A 24,464-nucleotide genomic window follows, 5' to 3' on the forward strand; every position below is an offset into this window, starting at 1 on the left:
TGGTTCCTGGTTTCAGATTCATGCAGCTCCAGCCATTGCTGCCATCTGGGGAGTGAACCAGCGCATGGAAGACCTCTCTCTCTCTCTCTCTCTCTCTCTCTCACTGCTTCTGCCTCTCTGTAACTCTGCCTTTAAAATAAATAAATAAATAAATAAATCTTTTTTTTTTTTTTTTTTTGACAGGCAGAGTGGACAGTGAGAGAGACAGAGAGAAAGGTCTTCCTTTGCCGTTGGTTCACCCTCCAATGGCCGCCGCGGTTGGCGCGCTGCGGCTGGCGCACCGCGCTGATCCAAAGGCTGGAGCTACGCCGAACCGAAGCCAGGAGCCAGGTGCTTCTCCTGGTCTCCCATGGGGTGCAGGGAATAAATAAATCTTTAAGGGCCGGCGCTGTGGCTCACTTGGCTAATCTTCCACCTGCGGCGCCAGCATCCCATATGGGCGCTGGGTTCTAGTCCCTGTTGCTCCTCTTCTAGTCCAGCTCTCTGCTGTGGCCCAGGAAGGCAGTGGAGGATGGCCCAAGTGCCTGGGCGCCTGCACCCGCATGCGAGACCAGGAGGAAGCACCTGGCTCCTGGCTTTGGTTCGGCGTAGCTCCAGCCTTAGCAGTCATTTGGGGAGTGAACCAATGGAAGGAAGACCTTTCTGTCTCTCACTGTCTGTAATTCTACCTGTCAAATAAATTTTAAAAATTATTAAAAAAAAAAAAGAAAGAAATAAAGCAAGGTACACTTCACTCTGGGCCAAAGGAGAATGCATTAGATTTGAAGTCCTCCATTAGATGTAACTGAAGGGGCTGGTGCTGTGGCGCAGCAGGTTAAAGCCCTGACCTGAAGCGCCGCATCCATTATGGGCACCGGTTCTACTCCTGGCTGCTCCTCTTCTGATCAAGCTCTTTGTTATGGCCTGGGATAGCAGTAAAAGATGGCCCAAGTCCTTGGACCCCTGCACCCACATGGGAGACCTGGAAGAAGTTCCTGGCTCCTGACTTCGGATCAGCGCAGCTCCAGCTGTTGCAGCTATCTGGGGAGTGAACCACTTGGTTAAAGACCTCTCTCTGTCTCTACCTCTCTCTGTAACTCTTTCAAATAAATAAAATAAATCTTAAAAAAAAAAAAAGATCTAACTAAAAATAGGAGGTTGTTACATAGAATGCAAAATGAGGAGTTAGGAATGAAGGGACTGGAGGGACTGGATAAAAAGTGTAAGATGAGCTCTTGGAGCCTGCTGTTTCCATTTAGTTCTGTAAAGAACGTTCATTAGTAATATTAAGAGTCAGCAGAGTATAGACATTGGCTTATTGGCTAAACTAGATATATAGCTTATTGAAACTACTTCAAGGAGCTGGTGCTGTGGCATAGCAGGTAAAGCCACCGCCTTCAGTGCTGGCATCCCAAATGGGTGCTGGTTTGAGTCCTGTCTGGTCCACTTCTGATCCAGTTCTCTACTGTGGCCTGGGAAAGCAGTGGATGGTGGCTCATGTCCTTGGCACCTTGCACCCACATGGGAGACCCAGAAGAAGCTCCTGGCTCTTGGCTTCAGATTGGTGCAGCTCTGGCCATTGCTGCCAATTGGGGAATGAACCAGTGGATTGAAGACCTATCTCTGCCTCTCCTTCTCTCTGTGTTAACTCCAACTTTCAAATAAATAAATCTTTAAAAAGCCAGTGACATAGTTTTTAAAAAAACTACTTCTGAAGTTCATATAATTGGGTGGGATAGTGGAGGGTGGAAAGAGTTAAGAGAGGGCAGTCACTTATGTACTTAGTATAGGAAAATTTCAACATGAGAGTTATAAGTGAATCTTATGTTTTATGGAAAGCACTAGTTTTTAGCTGTACAAGTTACATTTTTAAAAAATTTTTTTCTGTGATGCTGAGCTAACAGAACTCACCAGTGCATGCCTGGACCTACAGGGCTTGGGCCCTCCTACTTCCTGAGGTTTTGAGTTCATATGTTTTTGATGTGATTTGATGTGAAGTGTAAAGACAGTGAAATAGAGACAGAGAGATCTTCTGTCAGTTGGTTCATTCAAATGCTAGTAGTGGCAGGGGCAGGCCTTTGGCTCAAGTCTGGAGCCATGGATGGGAACTCACTGTCTCTCTCAAATAAAAATTAAGAAAAAGAGAAAACTGTACTGTTTGCCTACTATATGTGTGTGTGTTGAAATAATTTTGTTCTCTTCATAATGATGTTGTACCTTATTGGTTTATTAGTTTGGTGTTTAACAAATATGTCTTTAGTAAATTATTTCACAACAACAAAAGCAGCTTTTCATTTGAGGATCATGTGTTTGATTCCTTTCTACAAGTCCAAATGAGGGAAGTCTGTTTCTTCCCATTTTGTTGATGACAATGGAGAGTATTTGGCTCCTGAAATGTGTGTGTAGACCTTAGAGCAAAGGGGGTTTTCACTCCTGTACACTAGTCAGTCTAATTACTAGTCCTCAGATGCTTTAGGAAGCCTGTATGAATTGCCAGAATTGAGTGTAAGGAACATACTGCATAGTTATTGTAAATAATACTTTTTAAAAACTACACTTCTAAATTGATATTAACTGCATAAAGGTTTTTTTAAAAAAATTATTTATTTATTTATTTGAAATGCAGAGTTATAGAGAGGCAGAGGCAGAGAAAGAAGTCTTCCATCCACTGGTTCACTCCCCAGATGGCCACAACGGTCAGAGCTGTGCTGGCCAGGAGCTTCTTCCGGGTCTCCCATGTGGGTGCAGGGGCCCAAGGACTTGGGCCATCTTATACTGTTTTCCCCGGGCTATAGCAGAGAGCTGGATTGGAAGTGAAGCAGCCAGGACTCGAACCGGCACCCGTATGGGATGCCAGCACTGCAGGCAGCAGCTGCAGTGTTTCTTTTCTTTTCTTTTCTTTTTTTTTTTTTTTTTTTTGCCAGGCAGAGTTAGACAGTGAGAGAGAGAGAGTTATAGATAATAAGAGAGAGAGAGAGAGAGAGAGAGTTTATTTTCTGTATTGCTCTTTCATCCAACCACTTTACTGACTTCACCCATGTTCCTAGGTTTGTCTGTATATTTTCTCTTTGGGGAAAAATATAATCTTGACTGCAGACATTTTTTTCTTTGTTCTAGTTTGTATGCTTTTTGTTGTTGTCTTTTTTTAGAATCTCTAATTTGTTGATAGTGTGCAGCCTTGTCTTGTTCCTGAATTTAAAGGGCTGCTCCCAATGTTTCGTAAGAAGTGTGACCGGTGCTTCTGGTAGATGCCCTGTATCTCTTTCTAGGTTGCTAAAAATTTGTTTTTGTAATCATGAATGGGTTTTGTATTTTATCAAAGCCCTTTTTTTCATCTTTTGAATTAGTTCTATGTCACCTATTCCACTAACTGGTAGTTCTATTATAATATTTAAAGAGTCTCAGCCTATTGACTCTTGCTTCTGTTTGATTAGTTGATTAGTCCCTCCTGTGTTTGAAAGACTATCTGTAGGGCCGGCACTGCGGCTCACTAGGCTAATCCTCCGCCTGTAGCGCCAGCACCTTAGGTTCTAGTCCTGGTCAGGGTACCAGATTCTGTCCCGGTTGCTCCTCTTCCAGTCCAGCTCTCTGCTGTGGCCCGGGAGGGCAGTGGAGGATGGCCCAAGTGCTTGGGCCCTGCACCCGCATGGGAGACCAGGAGAAGCACCTAGCTCCTGGCTTCGGATCAGTGTGGTGTGCCGGCCACAGCGCGCCGGCTGCAGCGGCCATTGCTGGGTGAACCAACAGCAAAGGAAGACCTTTCTCTCTCTCTCACTGTCCACTCAGTCTTTTTTTTTTTTTTTTTTTTTTTTTCTTGGACAGGCAATCTGTAGGCGATGTGTGTTGGGGGAGGTGGGTGAGGGGAGCAGGGGGTACTTGATTCAGTTATGTCTCAGCGTCGTTTTTGCATTTGCTGCTAGGCAACCAAAAGTGTATCTTTTGCCTATAACCACTTTAGTTTTAGTTAATTTCTTGGACCATGTGGGAAAGTATGAATTTAAACTTCACACTGGTTGAGGGCTGACTGATGGTTACAGACTCCCACTGGCTACCTGTTTTCCCTCTTTCCACCTAGATTGAAACAAGTTTTTATGCTGTCTTTTGTGTTGGTGAACAGATATTTTTCTAGTCCACTCTTTAGAGTGTAGCTCTTCAAGGTCCTGGCTGTATATTGTGGTCACAGTCACTTCTTTTTAGTTTCTTTGAGCTCAAGGCATTATCTCTTATTTTTCATTTTTTCCCCAGGATTGTCATCTTCTTTCCCCAGAACTACTGCAGCATATACTCTCTAGAGTATTGGTCTGTGTTTTCAGTTTGTTTTTCATTCTTGGTCCTTGGGGATTTCTGTTATCTTTTTGTGAGCACAGCTTTGTATTTAAAAAGAATACTTGGTACCGGCGCTGCGGCTCACTAGGCTAATCCTCCGCCTTGCGGCGCTGGCACACCCGGTTCTAGTCCTGGTTGGGGTGCCGGATTCTGTCCCGGTTGCCCCCCTTCCAGGCCAGCTCTCTGCTGTGGCCCGGGAGTGCAGTGGACGATGGCCCAAGTGCTTGGGCCCTGCACCCCATGGGAGACCAGGAGAAGCACCTGGCTCCTGCCATCGGATCAGCACAGTGCGCCGGCTGCAGTGCGCTGGCCGTGGCAGCCATTGGAGGGTGAACCAACGGCAAAGGAAGACCTTTCTTTCTCTCACTGTCCACTCTGCCTGTCAAAAAAAAAAAAAAAAGAAAGAAAGAAAGAGAATACTTAGTATAGTTCTATTCATACTTTTGGGTGTTTTTCTGTGTAAGAATTTGGAGGAACTCTTTCCTTCCAAGCTGGAAGTCCTTGTCTGTCTTGTACTTTTTTCATTGTGTTGCTATCTTGTTGCTTCTCTCTCTTTCTTTCTAAAAGATTTATTTACTTATTTATTAGGTGGTTATAGAGACAGAGATTTTCCACCTGCTGGTTTACTCCTCAAATGATTGCAATGGCTGGACCTGGGCCTATGCCAGGCCGAAGCCAGGAGCCTGGAACTCCATCCAGGTCTCCAGTGTGGGTGCAAGGATCCAAGCACTTGGATCATCTTCCGCTGCTTTCCCATACATTAGCAGGGAGCTGAATTGGAAGTGGAAAACTGGAACTTAAACTGGCACTCATATGGGATCCTGGTGTCACAAGCAGCAGCTTAACCTGCTGCGCCACAATACTGGCTTCTCATTGGTTTCTGCCATATAGGTTTTTTTTTTTTTTTTTAGAAGATTTATTTATTTACTTTAAAGAGTTATGCAGACAGAGAAGGAGAGGTAGAGGTAGAGAGAGAGAGAGAGAGGTCTTCCATCTGCTGGTTCACTCCCCAGTTGGCCGCAACGGCCAGAGCTGCGCTGATCCGAAGCCAGGAGCCAGGAGCTTTATTCTGGGTCTCCCACATGGGTGCAGGGGCCCAAGGACTTGGGCCATTCTTTACTGCTTTCCCAGGCTATTGCAGAGATCTGGATTGGAAGTGGAGCAGCCAGGACTCGAACCGGCGCCATATGGGATGCTGGCACTGCAGGCAGTGGCTTTACTCACTACGCCACCATGGTGGCCCCCTCTGCCATTTAGTTTTAGAGTTGTTGATTTGGAATCTTTCTTTGATGCTGTCCTGCTTTCATGATTCTGGTATACCCAGTGTTTAACTACTCCCTCTCAGTATTTTTTTCTTTTATAAAAATTTCTTTTGCATAGAATATTTTTATAGAAACTTGCAGCAAAAGTAGAATCAGCAGGGAAGCTGTAAAAATGACACATTTAATCTTGGTTTTTGTTACTTCTGAAATCTGAAATGAGATGGATGTATTTTGTAGCTGTTGATCAAGGTAACAGAAACACTAAAGGCAATTGTAAATCTGTGTGGGTCCCTTTATGTAACATTTTAAAAAACTGTATCCAAGCTCAAAATAGATAATTATATTCCTTTTTTTTTTTAAATGATTATGTTTTTATTTGAAAGAGTTACACAGAGAGAGAAGGAGAGGCAGAGAGAGAGAGAGGTCTTCCATCTGCTAATTCACTCCCCAGTTGGCTCCAACAGCCACAGCTGTGCCGATCCAGAGTCAGGAGCCAGGAGCTTCTTCAGGGTCTCCCACGCAGGTGCAGGGGCCCAAGCACTTGGGCCATCTTGCTCTGCTTTCCCAGGCCACAGCAGAGAGCTGGATCCGAAGTGGAGTAGCCAGGACTTGAGCTGGCGCCTATAAGGGATGCTGGCACTGCGGGTGGTGGCTCTTACCTGCTATGCCATGGTGCTGGCCCCTGTATAGTATTTTTTTTTTTAAGATTTTATATATTTATTTATTTGAGAGGTAGAGTTATACACAGAAAGAGAGGGAGAGACAGAGAGAAAGGTTTTCTATCCGCTGGCTTTCTCCCCAAATGAACGCAATAGCCAGAGCTGAGCTGATCTGAAGCCAGGAGCCAGGAATTCTTCCGGGTCTCACAGGCAGGTACAGGGGTCCAAGCATTTGGGCCATCTTCTGACTCCTTTCCCAGGCCATAGCAGAGAGCTGGATTGGAAGAGGAGCAGCTGGGACACAAACTGGCGCCCATATGGGATGCCAGTGCCATAGGCGGATGCTCAATCTACCACACCACAGTATATATAGTTTATATAGTATACTATGGCCCCAGTTTATATAGTATTAAATCAAAATCTAAGTGGAGGCCTGCCCAATATGTCATAGAAAAGCTAGTGCAAAAATAACTTTCATTAAGAGGATTGATCCCTTAAAATGGGGATGTTTGAATATGAAGATGCCCTTTTTTTAGAATTGCTATGGACGCCCAAGTTTTTTGTCTTTAGTTATTGCAAGAGGTGATGAGACTGTAGAAACTGCTGTGGTGTGGGGTGTTCAGTAGGATGGCCGGGTGGCAGTTTCCGGCCCTGGCTTAGAATGCTCTGCAGCTGTCACCATTGACTTAGCTGGGTCTTTTGTTCAGCTACACTGTTACGTAACAGTGAGTTATGCTCCTAATTCTTGTATACTGTGGTGAGCAGGAGGGAGGATTATCTCTTTGTCATGTCCTTTTTCTAGTTCTCACTCCTCTTTCTGTTTTTGGACACTTTCGTTTTGGCTTCAGTGCTGGGGGAAATGACCACTTAGGATTCACAAGAATATTTAATAACTATTTGTTGACTGAATGAGCAGAGGATTGGAACTTCATTAACCCTGGAGTTAACCCTGGACTCCTACAAGCCTGGAGTCTTTGCCCTTGAGATTTGGCAGTTATCTCTAGGTGTTCCACTTTCATTCTCTGCTCTCAGTTGGCTAGATTGTCTTAGACAGTGGTTGCCAACTGTTGTGGGTTGGCATAGTGAGCACTGATGAGGCAAGGGTTTGAGGTTTCATTCTAGGGTACTTTCTTGCTCTGGTTAGAAGGCAGGCAGGCCACCCCAGCTAGTATTCTTAGCTGCACTGGGATGAATGAGTGTCCTTGGGTAAGCGTGTTCAGGGCAGATGGTTAGTGTAATTAGGAAAGAAAATGCATTGTAAATTTCCTGATGGGATAATAGTGCTGTCTTTCATATTTGTATTAGAAGTATAATTTTATATTGTGTTTAAATTTGATTTGGTATTGATAGTTATTCAAGTGATACAGACTTCTTTGGTGTTCAAAAATTACATTTTTGGTATTCTTCCTCTTTCAGAGTCATAGTCTTATTGCTTTTTGCTCTACATCTGAGTTTTTTTTACTGAAGCATGCATTTTTTTAAAAAAAAAGATTTTATTTATTTGAAAGGTAGAGAGAGAGAGAACACAATCTTCTATCCACTGATTCACTCCTCAAAAGGCTGCAGCAACTAAGGCTGCATCAGACTGAAGCCAGTAGCCTGGAGCTCCATCTCTGTCCCCCATGTCACTGGCAGAGGCCTAAGCACTTGGACCATCTTCTGCTACTTTGTCAGGAGCATTAAAAGGAAACTGGATCAGAAGCAGAGCACCTGGGACTTGAACAAGTGCTGGTGTTGCAGGTAGTGACTTAACCTGCTGTGCCACAATGCTGGAGGCATGCATTTGTAGTAATCCCACAATGCCTGATATAGTGCCTTTATACAGAAAATGCCTAGGCTTTGGAGTGAATAAATGGGTAGCTCTTTTGCCTTTCCTTTTGATCATTCTTTTCCTCAAATAATTGTCAACTGTTTTTCTTTTTTTTTCTCTTTTGAGTATTTATTTAAGATTTTAGTTCATCCCAGCCTTTGCCCAATGTCCCTGCTTGGTGAGTTCTCCTGACCGTGTGGTCCTTGTGTGAATTACTTTGGTCTTCTTTACTACCACCACCCTCCCCCCACTATTTAGTATAATGACTTTTGGCCTTATCTCTTTGGAACAGCCTCTTTGAAGAGTGATGGGTTGTACACAGCTGGTTATGTGCACAGACCATACTGTAGTTGCTGACAGGTGGCCCTTCTTCCTGAGAGTTAGCGTCTATTATTTTCTACTTACAGAAATAAAGTTTTCTTGCAGATCCTCTTACTTGAAAAATCTATAGCCTGGGTTTTATCCAAAGTCCATATGCTTTTCCTCAGAGAAGTTTTAAGAATATGTGTTTGAAAGAAGCAGTTGTACCCCCCCCCCCCCCCAGCTCTGCTATCTGGCTTTAGGTCAAGTGTACACTTTATTTTTTCCACTATCTTTGCTAATGTCAATGGTTTCTTCAGTTTTTATGTCCAGTGGTCGAATAAAGAGAAACCTGTAGCGAGAGTTTACATAAGTAAATCTGATTCTTTAAAGTGGTGTGAATCATAGATTATCTTATTTCTACGGTGCTGAAGAATATGTAGGGGTATGTGTGTGTGCGCATGTGTGTATGTATGTAGGAACCTAAGAACTGGGGACAAGTTAGAATAACTTCAGGCATGAAGTGAAGCATGTCATCAAGAGAGATTACATAAGGCTCCTCAGAGGACTACTCAGAACTGGGCCACATCCACACAAAGAGGGCAAGCTGGTGAGTCCAATTTCTACCTGCTTGTGGGGTGCCATTTGTTTATGACACTGATCATGCCTAGAGCCTTCCAGAAACAGCCCAAGTGAGACTTTTGCCTCAGAGATGATTCTGACTCCCTGCTGGGCTCAGGAGGAAGAGGGAAAGAATCCCACCCCTTAGCAAAGGGGCATCCTATCTCTGCATGGGGATGCTCAGAGGATTAATTAGCCTTTTTAGCCCTAAGCCATTGTGTCTTAAGGGAAAGGAAACTTATTACTGATAAACTATAGAAAATATTCAGCTTTATATTTTAAAGTAATATATTTTTATATGTGTTAAATGTTTAAATCTTTAGAGAATTGGAATATTTTCTTCTTTGCAGTCTTAGAAAGCTGTTTATTTTACTTTATGTGTTTTCCTAATGACATTTTATGTAACCACGGACCAATTCTCAAAATAGGAAATTCATTATTAATACAGTACTATTATCTAATCTCCAGACTATACTCAATTTTTTCCTAGTACTGGCCTTTGTAGCCATACCCTTCCTTTCTCCCAGCATCTAGCCCAGGATCCCACATTACATTTAGTCTCCTTTAACCTGAAACAGTCCTTGGAGGATTTTTTTACATATGTGATGAGGCATACAGAGTTAGTCCCAGGAACCTCACCCTCTCCCCTGCTTAAGTAGTATATATTTAAAATATTTATTTATTTGAAAAGCAGAGATACAGAGAGAGGAGGAGAGAGATTGATTGATTCTATCCACTGGTTCACTCCACAAATGGCCGCAATGCCCTGAGCTGGGCCATGCCAAAGCCAGGAGCCAGGAGCTTATTCCGGGTTTCCCACTTAGGTGCAGGGGCCCAAGTACTTGGGGCATGTTCCGCTGCTTTCCCAGGCACATTAGCAGGGAGCTGGATCAGAGGTGGAGCAGCTGGGATTTGAAGCAGTGCCCATATGGGATACTGGCACTTCAGGTGGATGCTCAACCTTCTATACCACAGTGCTGGCCCCTATTTATTTATTGTTAAAGGCCGAGTAACAGAGATAGATCTTCTCTCTGCTGGTTAACTTCCCACATGCCTGCAACAGCCAGAGCTGGGTCAAGCTAAAGCCAGGAGCCTACCGTTCTCCCATATGGATAGCAGAGCCCCAAGTGCTTGAACCATCATCTGCTGCCTCTCAGAATGCATTAGAATGGATTCTAAACTCCAGCCCACATGCCTGTATAAGATGTGGGCACATCCTAATCAGTGGGCTCTGACTTGCTATTCCGCATTGCCCATACACTCCCTTCCACATTTGAGTAGCTACTAAAAATCACAGCTTTGATAGCTTAAGGGAGTGTGTTGGCCAAGGGAGGGGGAGCTATCTGATAGCCTGGAGATGATTAGTCTTTTTTTTTTTTTTTTGACAGGCAGAGTGGGCAGTGAGAGAGAGAGACAGAGAGAAGGATCTTCCCTTGCCGTTGGTTCACCCTCCAGTGGTCGCCGTGGCCAGCGCGCTGCGGCCGGCACACAGCGCTGATCCAAAGCCAGGAGCCAGGTGCTTCTCCTGGTCTCCCATGGAGTGCAGGGCCCAAGGACTTGGGCCATCCTCCACTGCACTCCCGGGCTACAGCAGAGAGCTGGACTGGAAGAGGGGCAACCGGGACAGAATCCGGCGCCCCGACCGGGACCAGAACCCGGTGTGCCAGTGTCGTAAGGCGGAGGATTAGCCTATTGAGCCGCGGCTCCAGCCCATGATTGGTTTTTTATTAGCCATTAGAAACGTGGAGAACCCTGCATCTGAAACAGATTTGGTTCCTTTGTGAATTGAGGGGGTAGAACCTCTATGATATCCACTTAGAAACCCTTGTACCATTCGATTACTAATTGAGGCCTGTGGGAAATGTGGCTGTCTAGCTGTTGCATGGAAGTAAATCCCACAGTTACTTATGGGAAGTCAAGATATGAATCTTCCCATAACTTCAGGAAAAAAACTTTTTACTGTGATTTAGCACAGTGGCACTGGATTTGTAATACCAATGACCAGTTCTCTGATTCTCTGGGCACCCAACTGGATGTTCAACATTTCAATTCAATTTTTTTAAAGATTTATTTATTTGAAAGTCAGAGTTACACAGAGGGAGGAGAGGCAGAGGGAGAGAGGTCCTCCATCCAATGGTTCACTCCCCAACTGCTGCGCCAATCCCAAGCCAGGAGGCAGGAACTTATGGCCTCCCACGTGGGTGCAGGGGCCCAAGAACTTGGGCCATCTTCTGCTGCTTTCCCAGGCCATAGCAGAGAGCTGGGTTGGAAGTGGAGCAGCTAGGTCTTGAACTGGTGCCCATATGGGATGCTGGTGTTTCAGGCCAGGGCATTAACCCACTGCGCTATAGTGCCAACCCCTTCAGTTCAGTTTTGACCCTACCTAGAGATAGAGCAGATCTTGCAGGTTAAAGGGCTCAATCTCTCAATACTGCCTTTATTTCCACTGCCAGTCTTGAGTCCCAGGTCACCTGTAACTTCTGATTAATCAGCTATAAATAGAACATTCCCACAACCCCTCTCCTTAAGTTTGATAATTTGCTAAATGGCTCATAGAACTCAGGAATACACTTTACTTGGATTTACCTTTTTATTACAAAGGATACAACTCAAGAAACCATCAAATTAGGGCAAAGTATTAGTGGGGGCGTGCAGAGCTTCTGTGCCCTCTCTCAGTGTGCCACCATCCCAGTACTTTGATGTCTTCATCAACTTGGGAGCTCTCTGAAGCTCATTGTTCAAGAGCTTTTCTTGAGCTTGATCTCTAGATCCCTATTCCATTTCCCAGAGCTAAGTGGGTAGGAATAAAAGTTTCTCTAGTCGTTTGGTCTTTCTGCTGACCCATTCCATCCCAAGGCTGTCTAGGGGTCTTACCCTATATCTCTTCAGTAGCATAAACTGGTGTGATCAAAAGGGACAGTCTTGTTACTCAAGAAACTCCAAAGGTTTTAGGACTTTTCTATCAGGAGGGAGAGAAAAAGACCAAATATATTTTTGTTTTATACCACAGCACCATAAGGGGATTTGCAGCTTACAGACATTACCAATCATGTTAGAGCCATGAGAAACAGAGCCAGAGTTCATCGGTGTCTTTAAGGAGCTAAGTGCATAGAGTGCCCAAGTCACTGGCAAAGTAAGACAAAAGCTTAATAACCATACAAATACAGTAAATAGCATATTATTTTTTTCTTGTAAAATGAGGTGAAAATATGAGTATAAGTTTCACCAAATAGTAGTCATACATTATAAATCAAACAACTATATCATGTAGTTACAGCTATTTTAATAGAATTGGCAATTGAAAATCTAAAATGATCAGCATCAACTCAGAAAATCAGTGATTATTATTGTGTTGTAAAAGGGTTCATGTCAGGTCTCCGCCATAGTCTCGTTTAAAAGAGCTTTGATTTGTGGCCGGCACCGCGGCTCAATAGGCTAATCCTCCGCTTGTGGCGCCGGCACACCAGGTTCTAGTCCCGGTCGGGGCGCCGGATTCTGTCCCGGTTGCCCCTTTTCCAGGCCAGCTCTCTGCTGTGGCCCGGGAGTGCAGTGGAGGATGGCCCAAGTGCTTGGGCCCTGCAGCCCATGGGAGACCAGGAGAAGCACCTGGCTCCTGGCTTTGGATCAGCCTGGTGCACTGGCCGCAGTGCGCCGGCCGCAGCAGCCGTTGGAGGGTGAACCAACTGCAAAAGGAAGACCTTTCTCTCTGTCTCTCTCTCTCACTGTCCACTCTGCCTGTCAAAAAAAAAAAAAAGCGCTTTGATTTGTTGAAATACTACTTGCACAGAGCTCTTCAGGGTCTTGCCTGGTGGGTAGTTTGTATCAATACAGAGAAGTCTTTGTCACAGTTCATGTTGTGTGTTCACAGGGCTGCCCATATCAGACCACCCACCCTGTGCACAGCTTGTATTTGTCTGTGTTTGAAAGCACCTAGACTGAGCTTCGTGGCTCTGTGATAGAGTTCAGGAGAGGGAGGAGCCTCAGAGGGCTGTGCTTTGGGAAGAGATTGGTGACAGGGAGTAGAGGTATTGGTGAAGCAGGAGTTGCAAGATGAGACTTTTTTTTTTTGACAGTGAGAGAGACAGAGAGAAAGGTCTTCTGTTGGTTCACCCCCCAAGTGGCCACTACGGCCGGCGTGCTGCGCCGATCCAAAGCCAGGTGTTTCCTCCTGGTCTCCCACGCGGGTGCAGGGGCCCAAGCACCTGGGCCATCCTCCACTGCCTTCCCAGGCCACAGCAGAGAGCTAGACTGGAAGAGGAGCAACCAGGACTAGAACCCGGCGCCCATATGGGATGCCAGCGCTGCAGGCAGAGGATGAACCAAGTGAGCCACAGCACCAGCCCCCAGTAAGATGAGACTTTGAGTATGATTTTACTTTTCTCCAAGTCTCTTCAGTCTCATCATCTAGCAGTTAAAACTGATCTGCTTTTAGGCAGATCTAGGTTCAAGTCTGGGTTAGGCTCAGGGGAGACTGGGCAAAGTGGGCCTTCTTGTCCTGCATATGTGGACTTATCTCAGTAATGTCCATCTTAAATTAGAGCTGTCTGGAAAGAGACACAGGCTCAGAAGTTGAATGGTGACATAACTAGCCAGAATTGCTTACACGCTTACCTGATCATCCACTATATTCAAAGAACTTCTGTCCCTACCCCCCTTTACCACCTTCATATGAACACTGATGTTTTAATGTGTGAGTGAATTTTTCAGAGCCCAGGTTTGTGTTGGGTGGAGCAGTGCCTGCAGTGCCAGTGTCACATAGGCTTCTCATAGCCAAGACTGTCAACCCTGCTTTAGCTCATATCTTCCCAATCCCCATTCTTCCAAACTGTCTGGGACTGACCCTGCAGAGGTGTCCTGCTGAAGATCTTAAGCTACGGGATTTTTGAGAACACTGGGGACCTCAGTCCTTGGCCATTTTAAATGGGGCTTGGATAGTGGAGATTCAGTGGAATAAAGTAAAAATGTGACTCTGCAACTGTAGTCTTACTTCAGTCATTGAAACAGTTTGCTTTTAGTGGCTAATGACATTTACATAGTAACTAGCACATATCATTTATATGTAAGGTTAATTTTATAGTTTTTTTTTTTTAAGATTTATTTTACTTATTTGAAAGACAGAGAGAGTTACAGAGAGAGGCAGCAGAGACAGAGAGAGAGGTTCTCCATCCGTTGGCTCACTCCCCAGATGGCCACATATACCGGAGCTGAGCTGATCTGAAGTCGGGAGCCAGGAGCCTCCTCCAGGTTTCCAACGTGGGTACAGGGGCTCAAGGACCTGGGCCATCTTCTGCTGCTTTCCCAGGCCACAGCAGAGAGCTGGACCGGAAGAGGAGCAGCCGGGACTAGAACCGGCACCCGTATGGGATGCCAGCACTTCAGGCCAGGGCTCCAACCTACTGCGCCACAGCACCGGCCCCTTATAGTTTTTTATTTGGATATAGCATGGAGTAGTTCAGATATTTCATGATCACATAATTTGTTCCTCTGCTAATTACATTTTTTAAAAAAAGGATTTATTTATTTAGAAGGCAGAGTTACACAGAGAGAAAGAGAGATCTTCCATCCAGTGGTTCACTCCCTAAATGGCTACGTTTGGGGCTGGGTGAGGCTGAAGCCAGAAACCAGGAGCTTCTTCCAGGTCTCTCATGTGGATGCAGGGACCCAAAGCACTTTGGCCTTTCATTGCTTTCCCAGGCCATTAGCAGGAAGCTGAATTAGAAGTGGAGCAGCCATGGCTTCAACTGGTGCACATATGGGATGCTGGCATTGCTGGTGGTGGCTTAACCTGCTATGCCACAATGCCAACCACTGCTTATTACATTTTAAATATTTTTATTTATTTGAAAGAGTTGTCAGAAGGAAAGGGAGGTAGGGAAAAGGGAGATTTTATATCTGCTGGTCACTCCTTAAATGTCTGCAATGGCAAGGGCTGGGTCAGGCCAAAGCCAGGAGCTTCATCTGGGTTTCTCACATGGGTGGCAGGAACCTAAGCACTTGGACCAGCTTCTGCTACTTTCCCAGGTCATTAGAGAGCTAGATCAGAAGTGGAAAAACCTGGACATGAACCAACACCTACATGGGATGCCAGCATTGCAGGCGGTGGCTTAACCTGCTATGCCACGGCACTGGCTCTATGCTTTTTACATTTAAAAAATACAATTATTTGGGGGAAAGCAGTAGAAAATGGCCCAAGTCCTTGGGCTCCTGCACCCATGTGGGAGACTTGGAAGAAGCTCCTGGCTTCAGATTGGTCCAGCTCTAGCTGTTGGCAGCCATTTGGGGAGTGAACCAGCGGATGGAAGGCTTCTTTATCTCTCTGCCTCTCTATAATTCTGCTTTTCAAATAAACAAATAAATCTTTATTTAAAAAAATCACAAATTTTTCTTTGTGATGCTTGAAAATTTGAAGGAAGAGCTCATAAATCTTTAAGTCTTACAGTCTTAGGACAGCAGTTTTCAAATGTTTTGGTTGTATAACTCTTTTTTTTTTTTTTTAAATATTTACTTTATTTGAAAGAGTTAGAGAAAGGTAGAGGCAGAGAGCGAGAGGTCTTCCATCTACTGATTCACTCCCCAAATAACTGCAACGGCTGGAGCTGAGCTGATCCGAAGCCAGGAGCCAGGAGCTTCTTCCAGGTCTGCCACACAGGTATAGGGGCCCATAGACTTGGGCCATCGTCTACTGCTTTCCTATGCCATAGCATAGAGCTGGATCAAAAGTGGAGCAGCCAGGACTTGAACTGGTGTCCATATGGGATGCCGGCACAGCAGGCCAGGGCTTTAACCCACTGTGTCATAACGCTGGTCCCAGAACTCTTACATACCTTTAAAAATTATTGAGGGCCTCAAGGAGCTTTTGTTCATGTGGTTTATATCTATCAGTACTAGAAATTAAAGTACATTTAAAAATATTTGATACACTAAAAAAAAAAACTCACTGTATTTTAACATAAATAAAATTAATGAAAAACATTTTCTAAAAAAAAGTAGGAGAGTAGAATTGTTTTACACATTTGAAAATTTCTGGTAGAGACAATTGGATTCTCAGATCTGCTATTCTATATCTAGTCTGTTGTGATTGTTTTGTTGTTTACTTACTGCATTGTTGAAACACATGAAGAAAACCAGTTCACACAGAAATGTAGTTGGAAAAGAGAGGAGTGTTTTTTCTTTTTTTTTTTTTTTTTTTTTTTTTTTTTGACAGGCAGAGTGGACAGAGAGAGAGAGACAGAGAGAAAGGTCTTCCTTTTGCCGCTGGTTCACCCTCCAATGGCCACCGCGGTAGTGCGCTGCGGCCGGCGCACCGCGCTGTTCCGATGGCAGGAGCCAGGTGCTTCTCCTGGTCTCCCATGGGGTGCAGGGCCCAAGGACTTGGGCCATCCTCCACTGCACTCCCTGGCCACAGCAGAGAGCTGGCCTGGAAGAGGGGCAACCGGGACAAGATCGGTGCCCCGACCGGGACTAGAACCCAGTGTGCCGGCGCCGCAAGGCGGAGGATTAGCCTGTTGAGCCACGGCGCCGGCTGAGAGGAGTGTTTTAATAGTCTTTTCAGATAATTGTGTGTATTCTGTGATAGTGTACCAAAATTTACAGGCATTGGTTTCTTAAAGGTTAATTGCAATGTAGGATATGAAAGCAGATCAAAGAACTTTGTCTATTTTGTATATAAAAACCCATTGCCCAAAAACAAAAGAGAAAAAAACCCATTGCTGGTGCCAGCTGTGGCATAGCGGGTAAATCCATGCTGCCTGCAGTGCTGGCATCCCATATGGGCGCCGATTCTAGTCTTGGCTGCTCCACTTCCAATCCAGCTCTCTGCTATGGCCTGGGAAAACAATGGAAGATGGCCCAAGTCCTTGGGTCCGCACACCTGTGTGGGAGACCTGGAGGAAGCTCCTGGCTCTTGGCTTCAGATTGGCGCCACTCCAGCTTTTGCAGCCATCTGGGGTGTGAACCAGAAGATTCTGGAAGACTTCATTCTCTCTCTCTGCCTCTCTGTAACTCTGCTTTTCAAATAAATAAATCTTAAAACAAAAACAAACCATATTGCTCTAACCTGCACATTTTCAGGGTGGTATGCATGTGGACCTAACTGGCACTATGGTAGCTCAAACCATGCATGATTTTGACTTTGTGGCTTCCATGAAGGAGTCCCTGAGTCACCCCTTGAGAACTCCTGGTTTTCAGTCTGGAAGGGATCTTGAAGATTAACCCAGGCCCATTTCTCTGCCTGATTGCTCTGAGAGTGGGTAAGTGAAGCTGGGAAAGAGAACTGAGTTGCATAGTCATGCAGCTGGTTACCCATTGAGATAGGGTTGTGACTGGAATTTAGGTTTCGTAGCTGATTCTATAAACATGTCTTTTAAGTGCCTCTGTAATGTGTGGTACCAGTTCACTGGGCCTGCCTCCGTTGTGTTGTCTTTTGGAGTTCTCTCCTGTTGCCTTGTTCCTTGTCGTCTTAATGTGTTTCTTTTTGTCATAAGTTCTAAATTTCTGAAAGTCTGAATATATTATAAAGTGAAAGATGTTGAACTGTGTCAGTTTAGCTCAATGGCTGCTTCAGGTAATTAACAGATAAGCAAAAGGCACTTGGTCTACCTGGAGGTTTAAAGTCACTTTGAGTGTGATTGGAACAATGTCTTTGTCTTGCTCAGGAAAGTGTTTGGCAGTAACTTTTTTTTAAAAGATTTATTTTATTTATTTGAAAGACAGAGTTACAGAGAGAGGTAGAGACAGAGAGGTCTTCCATTTGCTGGTTCCTTCCCCAGTTGGCCACAACGGCTGGAGCTGACAGTAACTTTTGTATTCACAGTGGATCTCAGCAGACTGGAAGAACCTGGGGGTACTATGTGTTAACTGAACTATTTCTTTGGATTACATGAATTCTTAGACTAATGGACTTCTTTGAAGGCATTGTATTGAATTTTGAATTTTCTTTTTGCTTTTAAAGAAGTTTTGTTTCACTTGCAAATAAGGTTAAATCCACCTTTTTTTTTTTTTATTCTTCATGCAAGAAAAGGCAGTTGCCCTTGCCATGGAATTGCTTTGAGATCATTTGAGGAAATTTAATATATTCAAAGTAAAAAAAATTGAGGAGTTTAGAAAGGATTCTTTTATTTAAGAGACAGGATTATGATGCCATTGAGGACCATGAGGATGTCCTTGAAACTGCATCGTCTGCCCCAATGAAGTAGGCAGGCATACCAGTTAAAATGATTTAGCTTTGTTAGCTGGAAGATCACGCCTTCGCCATGCCCCTGTGTGACCTCACACCCTACCTGGTAACTTTGCCACGCCCCTGTGTGACCTCATGCCCCTACCTGGCCACACCTGGGTACCCACCAGCCAATCAGGTTAATTAACCACTCCCCTTTGAGAGTGGATTAAAGGCCTGGGACATGGTGTGTCCGGCTCACTCTTTTGGTGATAGCATATGGTGATATTGTATGGCACCCCAAATTCTGGTATTTTAGGGGGTCATTTCCTACATCACCGTGGTGATGAGATAGTGAGTATGTACTCACAGTCCTGTGTTTTCAGTGTGGACTCTCCAGAGATGGTCTGTTTTGTGAGCAAAGACTGTGTGTGTGTGTGTGTGTGTCCGTCCGTCCGTCCGTCTGTCCTCCTGTGTTTTCCCTCTGGGATATTTCTAAGTGCTGTGTTCACATTATTAATTCTGTTAATTCTTGGCCAGACATTACTCCACAGGCAGGTGTCATTGTTGGTAAACTTCGCAGGACAGAATAGCCTTTTCCTTTTCTCCTAAGATTGCTGTGAGAGGCTGGACTAGAATTGGTTGTGTGTTTCTTCATAATTATAGCCTTCTTTTTGCAATCCAGTGTATTAAACTGTAGACTTATTAACATGCTTAGGGTTTGATTATTTGCTTTTCAGAGTGGTTCTTTTTTAGGATTTCTTTAAATAGCGAGTTCTCCTGTTTCATTAAAATAGAATTTGATTCCCAGAGTTGGCTTTGTAGAAACACAGAACCTCGTAAAGGTGCAGTACCCCTATCACTATTCTCTAGTTTGTCTTTGTATTATAGGCAGAGTCTGGTGATTTGAAACAGTGTTTCATATGGAATGAGGAGTACATGGGGGAGGTCTATTTTTACAATATCAATTTTAACCTTCACATTTGTCTAACAGTTCTACTAAGAGCCAGGTTCTTGACTCGGGGCTCCGGGTCCTGTGTTCTGAAAGGCTGTTCTGCCACCCCCATCCCTTACCCCCTACTCCGTGGAGGTGTCTTGGGGGCTCTTGGAGACAGAATGTAATGACTTTGTGCTGCCCCTAGGCAAACTTTCCCGATTTTCCCAATGTTGCCTCTTGGAAGGAGATGGTAACAGCAAAATTTTACCTTTAAGTAGTTGATGTGGTTCTTAAAAGCAAAGAAAAGAATACGTTATAAATCTCTGTAAAGGAAGATTTCCTTCCCGTGGAAGGGAAGGAAAGAGAAAAAGCAAATTTGATGGGATTGAAGGATCTCATTGCTTTCCAGTCTCTTCTCTATTATTGTCATCTGGTAGTCTAGATACTATTTTTGTTGTTTTTAAAATTAACGTGTAATAATTGTACATGGCACAGCGTGATAATTTGCTAAACACATGCAGTATGTTATGATCCAATCATTACATTTACATCACCTTAGACATTTATCATTTCTTTGTGTTAGGAGCCTTTGAACTCCTCTCTAATTCCTTAAAAAATACATTAAAAAATTGCTGTGAATGATAGTCCTCCTACTGTACTATAGGACAGTACAGCCTACTCCTTCTATGTCACTGTATTTTGGTACCTCGTTCTCAACATCCCTGTATCCCCTCTATTTTCTGGGTACTATGTTAAAGAATTGTCTATTTTAAAACTGTTTTGGGGGCCAGCATTGTGGTGCAGTGGGTTAAGGCCCTTGCCTGCAGCGCTGGCATCCCATATGGGCGCTGGTTCATGTCCCAGCTGCTTCACTTCCCATCCAGCTCTCTGCTATAGTCTGGGAAAGCAGTGGAGGGTGGCCCGGGTCCTTGGGCCCTCGTACCCGTGTGGGAGACCCGGAGGAAGCTCCAGGTTCCCTGACTTCAGATCGTCTCAGCTCTGGCTGTTGCGGTCATGTAGGGAGTGAATCAGTGGATGTAATACTTCTCTTTCTCTCTGTAACTCTCTCTGTAACTCTCTTTCAAATAAATAAAATAAATATAAAAAAAAACTATTTTAAATCGAGGACTGAATCAGTATCTCTCGTGTCATAACATTGTGTGTGGTTGTTGGATTTTTAATTGATTTTTGCTTGTATCGGGAGTGTGGGGCTGAGGTTTGTTGACTGGGGGCATCTAGAAGGCTTTTCCTTGTTACTGTTTACCTGTAAGTGGTGTCATTCATCACCACACAATTTCTCCTCCAAAATGACAGGAATTCAGGTTACCTCAATATAACTGCTAATTAAAAATTTTACTCTAAAAGCCACTCCATAATCAGTCAAGCATGCTTCCAGGAAAATACACTTATCTCAGATAGTAGGATAAAATAGGGGTTATGCTGATTATGAGCACTGACTTGCAAACAGAGTAGTTGTTGAATTATATGTAATTTTTATTTTTCATTTTTTGAAAAGATTTATTTATTTATTTATTTGAAAGAGTTACATAGAAAAAAAGAGGCAGAGAAAGGGAGAGAGAGGTCTTCCATCCACTGGTTCACTCCCCAAATGGCTGCAATGGCTGGAGCTGTGCTGATCTGAAGCCAGGAGCCAGGAGCTTCCTCTGGGTCTCCCATGCAGGTGAAGGGACCCAAGGACTTGGGCCATCGTCCACTGCTTTCCCAGGCCATAACAGAGAGCTGGATCAGAAGTGGAGCAGCTGGGACTTGAACCAGTGCTCATATGGGATGCTGGCACTGCAGGCAATGGCCTTACCCGCTATACCACAGCACCAGCCCCAATATGTAATTTTTAGGTCCATTTCACTACAAATGTTGAGAAATAAATTTTACTTCCAAAAGTTGCTGAAAATTTAATTGAGTTACTGCTTCTAATACCTACTGAATGAACCAAAGATATTTAATAGTTATTCTTTTTTTTTTTTTTAAAGATTTATTTGAAAGGTAGAGTTACAGAGGGAGAGATCTTAAGTCTTTGGACCCCTGCGCCTATGTAGGAGGACCGGAGGAAGCTCCTGGCTCCTGGCTTCAGATCAGCACAGCTCCTGCCATTGCGGCCAAATGGGGAGTAAACCAGTGGATAGAAGATCTCTCTCTCTCTCTCTTTCTCTCTCTCTGCCTCTCCTCTTTCTGTGTAACTCTGACTTCCAAATAAATAAATAAATCTTTTAAAACAAACAAACTGGCACTCTGTGGATCTGCCAATGTAGCAAGTGTCAGTTTAATCTGCTGCATCAAAAGTTGGCCCCAACTGCTGTAAATTTTAACTCTTGGCAGTCCTAAACTTAAGTTCTAATTTTCCAAAACTCTAAATGGATTCAGTTTGCTTTATTTTTTCCCCTGTTTTTGTTAAGCAGATAGAAATTGTGTTTCAAATTATATCTGAACCTAAGTAAAAGATTGCAGTATTGAAAAAGTTTTTGTGTTGAATAATTAGAGACTTGTGCTGCAGTTTTATTTTGGGAGATGGGAAGAATTTAAGGATGATTTGATTGTTGATGTTGTGTCTGTAGTAGCTTGTCTTTTTTTTTTTTTTTTAATTTTATTTATTTGAGAGGTGGAGAGACAGAGAGAAAGTTCTGCTGGTTCACTTCCCAAATGGCTGCAATGGCCAGAGCCGGACCAATCTGAAACCAGGATCCAGGAGCTTCTTCCAGGTCTCCCACACAGATATAGGGGCCCAAGTACTTTGGCCATCTTCTGCTGCTTTTCCAGGCCATAGCAGAGAGCCGGATTGGAAGAGGAGCAGCCAGGAAATGAACTCTCGCCCATATGGGATGATGGCACCGCAGGCAGAGGCTTAGCCTACTACAACAGTGCCGGTTCCAGTACCTTGTCTTATAAAAGATTATTTACCATGTTCTCTCCCCTCCATTTTGTTTGGATCACAGGACCAAAAAGGTAAACCACTTTCCTATATAGCCCATGTGAAATCTTTAGTAAAGATTGATAGTGTGGTTAGTATGGCCACTGGTGTTCAGAAGAAGGAATATGATTCCAGAAGTTTGGGACACTTTGAAAAACCTTCTTGGAAGAAATGGGGCTGGAACTGGGCAAGAGGCAGGCAAGAACCTGAAAGAAGACAAGGCTGCAGCAGCATTTTGGACCCCTGACTTGATTGGGAGGAGTGACTGTGGCAGAGCCAGCTGCCACTAGAAGCCTTTCATTCAGGTGATTGGAAAATGAATGATCTCTTTATAGTGCTTGAAGGCCAGCTAAGACCCATTTCTTATTGTCCCAGCTAAGACCCATTTCTTACTCCCTGAGTATTCCCAGTTATACCCACTGCAAGGCTTGATGATCATTCTGCCCAGAACACACTCCTTCTCCTTGGCTCCCTATGTAAAATGACAGCTCCTTCTGGCACATACTAGATTTCAGCACTCCCTCCTGTGTCGTCACAGCCTGGAATAGCACCTGGGAGTATCTATACATATATGTGTGTGTGTGTGTGTGTGTATACATATAAAGAGAGTTGATGCTCAACAAACAGTTGATGCAGGGAAGAATGAGCAAATGGGAATTATGAGGAACATAATTTTATTATTACTTTAAGATATTTTCTTGTCAAAGCATCCAAGGGCAGCTTGAACTGGGTAGGGTCTCCAAAACCTGTCTCAGGGTAGCATACTCGGGAAGGCTGAGATTTGGATATGTTAGCTTCCCTTGCTTAGAAAAGCTCTGGGAGATTGATCTTCAGCGTTTTTTTTCTTGAAAGTTTTGTGTTCCTAAGTGAAACCGTTGGTAATTCTGCTGGCTCTTGTCTTCCTCCTAGGACCCCTACAGCGGACCATGAGTCGGTAATGCCCATTGAGGACCTCTGGGAGCCATGTCAGACGAATCCGCCTCAGGGAGCGATCCAGACCTGGACCCGGACGTGGAGCTGGAGGATGCGGAAGAGGAGGAGGAGGAGGAGGAGGTGGCAGTGGAGGAGCATGATAGGGATGACGAGGAAGACCTGCTGGATGGTGAGTGGCTCTAGTGAGTGGCACGTCGCCTTATCCTTTGTTCTGATGGAATTTTTTCTCGGGGAGTGTGGTATTTTCACTTGAATTTTGTAGGCTCACAGCGAGAAGACACAGACTGCTGTCTTAGCAACAATGAGCTCATGCTGAATTATAGTTCTTTCACACAAGCTTTGTTTTAGAAATGGAAGAACCTTTAGCATTTAGCTTACCGATGACAGATGTATAGACTCTGGTCCAGAGATTTGGGAGTGAAGCAGGGTTGCCCAAGAGAAGTCGATGGCAGGCTCCTTATGGTAAAACTTTGCAGCCTGGAGGTCTGGATCCTTTCAGCAGATGTTGGGTAGCTGTGGGTGGCCTGTGAGCTTTCATCGTTCTGCTCCTGTTGAGGGAATTGTCTGGGGGAGAGATTCTCAGGTTCACACCTTAGAGAGCTGACTGCATCTTACGCAGTGCTGCTCTGCCTACTGTAAACTGCTCCTATTGAGAGGGAACTATGTCTCCGTAACTGGTAGGTCGCCCCTAGACTCCCTCTATGGGGTTTGTTCAGCTCACTTCCTTTGCTCCCAATTTCTAGAAGTGACACTGGCATTGTTCTTTTCTTTCTTTATTTAAAGAAATAACTTTTTCTAGGGCCGGCGCCGCGGCTCAATAGGCTAATCCTCCGCCTTGCGGCGCCGGCACACCGGGTTCTAGTCCCAGTCGGGGCACTGGATTCTGTCCCGGTTGCCCCTCTTCCAGTCCAGCTCTCTATTGTGGTCCGGGAGTGCAGTGGACGATGGCCCAAGTGCTTGGGCCCTGCACCCCATGGGAGACCAGGAGAAGCGCCTGGCTCCTGGCTTCGGATCAGAGCGGTGTGCCAGCTGCAGCGCGCCGGCCGAGGAGGCCATTGGAGGGTGAACCAACGGCAAAGGAAGACCTTTCTCTCTGTCTCTCTCTCTCACTGTCCACTCTGCCTGTCAAAAAAAAAAAAAGAAATAACTTTTTCTTATTCCTTTTTTTCCACATTTATTTGAGAGACAGAAAGAGATCTTCTATCCTCTGGGTACTCCCCACATGCCCGCAACCACCAAGACTGGGCCAGGCTCAAGCCCAGAACTAGGAATTCAATCTAGGGCTTTCATATAGGTAGCAGAGACCAACTACTTGAGCCATCACTGGGAACACATCAACAAGAAGCTGGATTCAGGAACAGAGTCATGTCTTGATCCCAGGCACTTCAGTACAGGTTGCAGGATCCAGATGGCATCTTAACAGCTAAGCCAAACATTGTCCCAGGGCTTTTTCTTTTAACCTTGAGTCTAATGTTAAGTCATCTGTCTAACCACAGTCTTTGCTGTATAGCATTTAGTTGTTTGTAAGATTCTGCTCACTGAGGAGTAGACTATCTG

The 24,464-nt window shown here is 44.6% G+C and overlaps 1 protein-coding gene across 2 annotated transcripts in view; it reads left to right on the plus strand.

Annotated features, from left to right (window-relative positions):
- Positions 1-24,464, plus strand: part of RAD54L2 (RAD54 like 2) — a 134,305-nt gene that overhangs the window by 27,172 nt on the left and 82,669 nt on the right. For both annotated transcript variants that reach the window (XM_062200992.1, XM_062200991.1), the window contains exon 2: positions 22,884-23,076. In XM_062200992.1, coding sequence (XP_062056976.1) covers positions 22,938-23,076 — 139 coding nt within the window. In that variant the 5' untranslated portion in view covers positions 22,884-22,937. The remainder of the gene's footprint in view (positions 1-22,883; positions 23,077-24,464) is intronic.

Source organism: Lepus europaeus, chromosome 9, assembly GCF_033115175.1.
Source record: "Lepus europaeus isolate LE1 chromosome 9, mLepTim1.pri, whole genome shotgun sequence".
Lineage (NCBI taxonomy): Eukaryota > Metazoa > Chordata > Mammalia > Lagomorpha > Leporidae > Lepus > Lepus europaeus.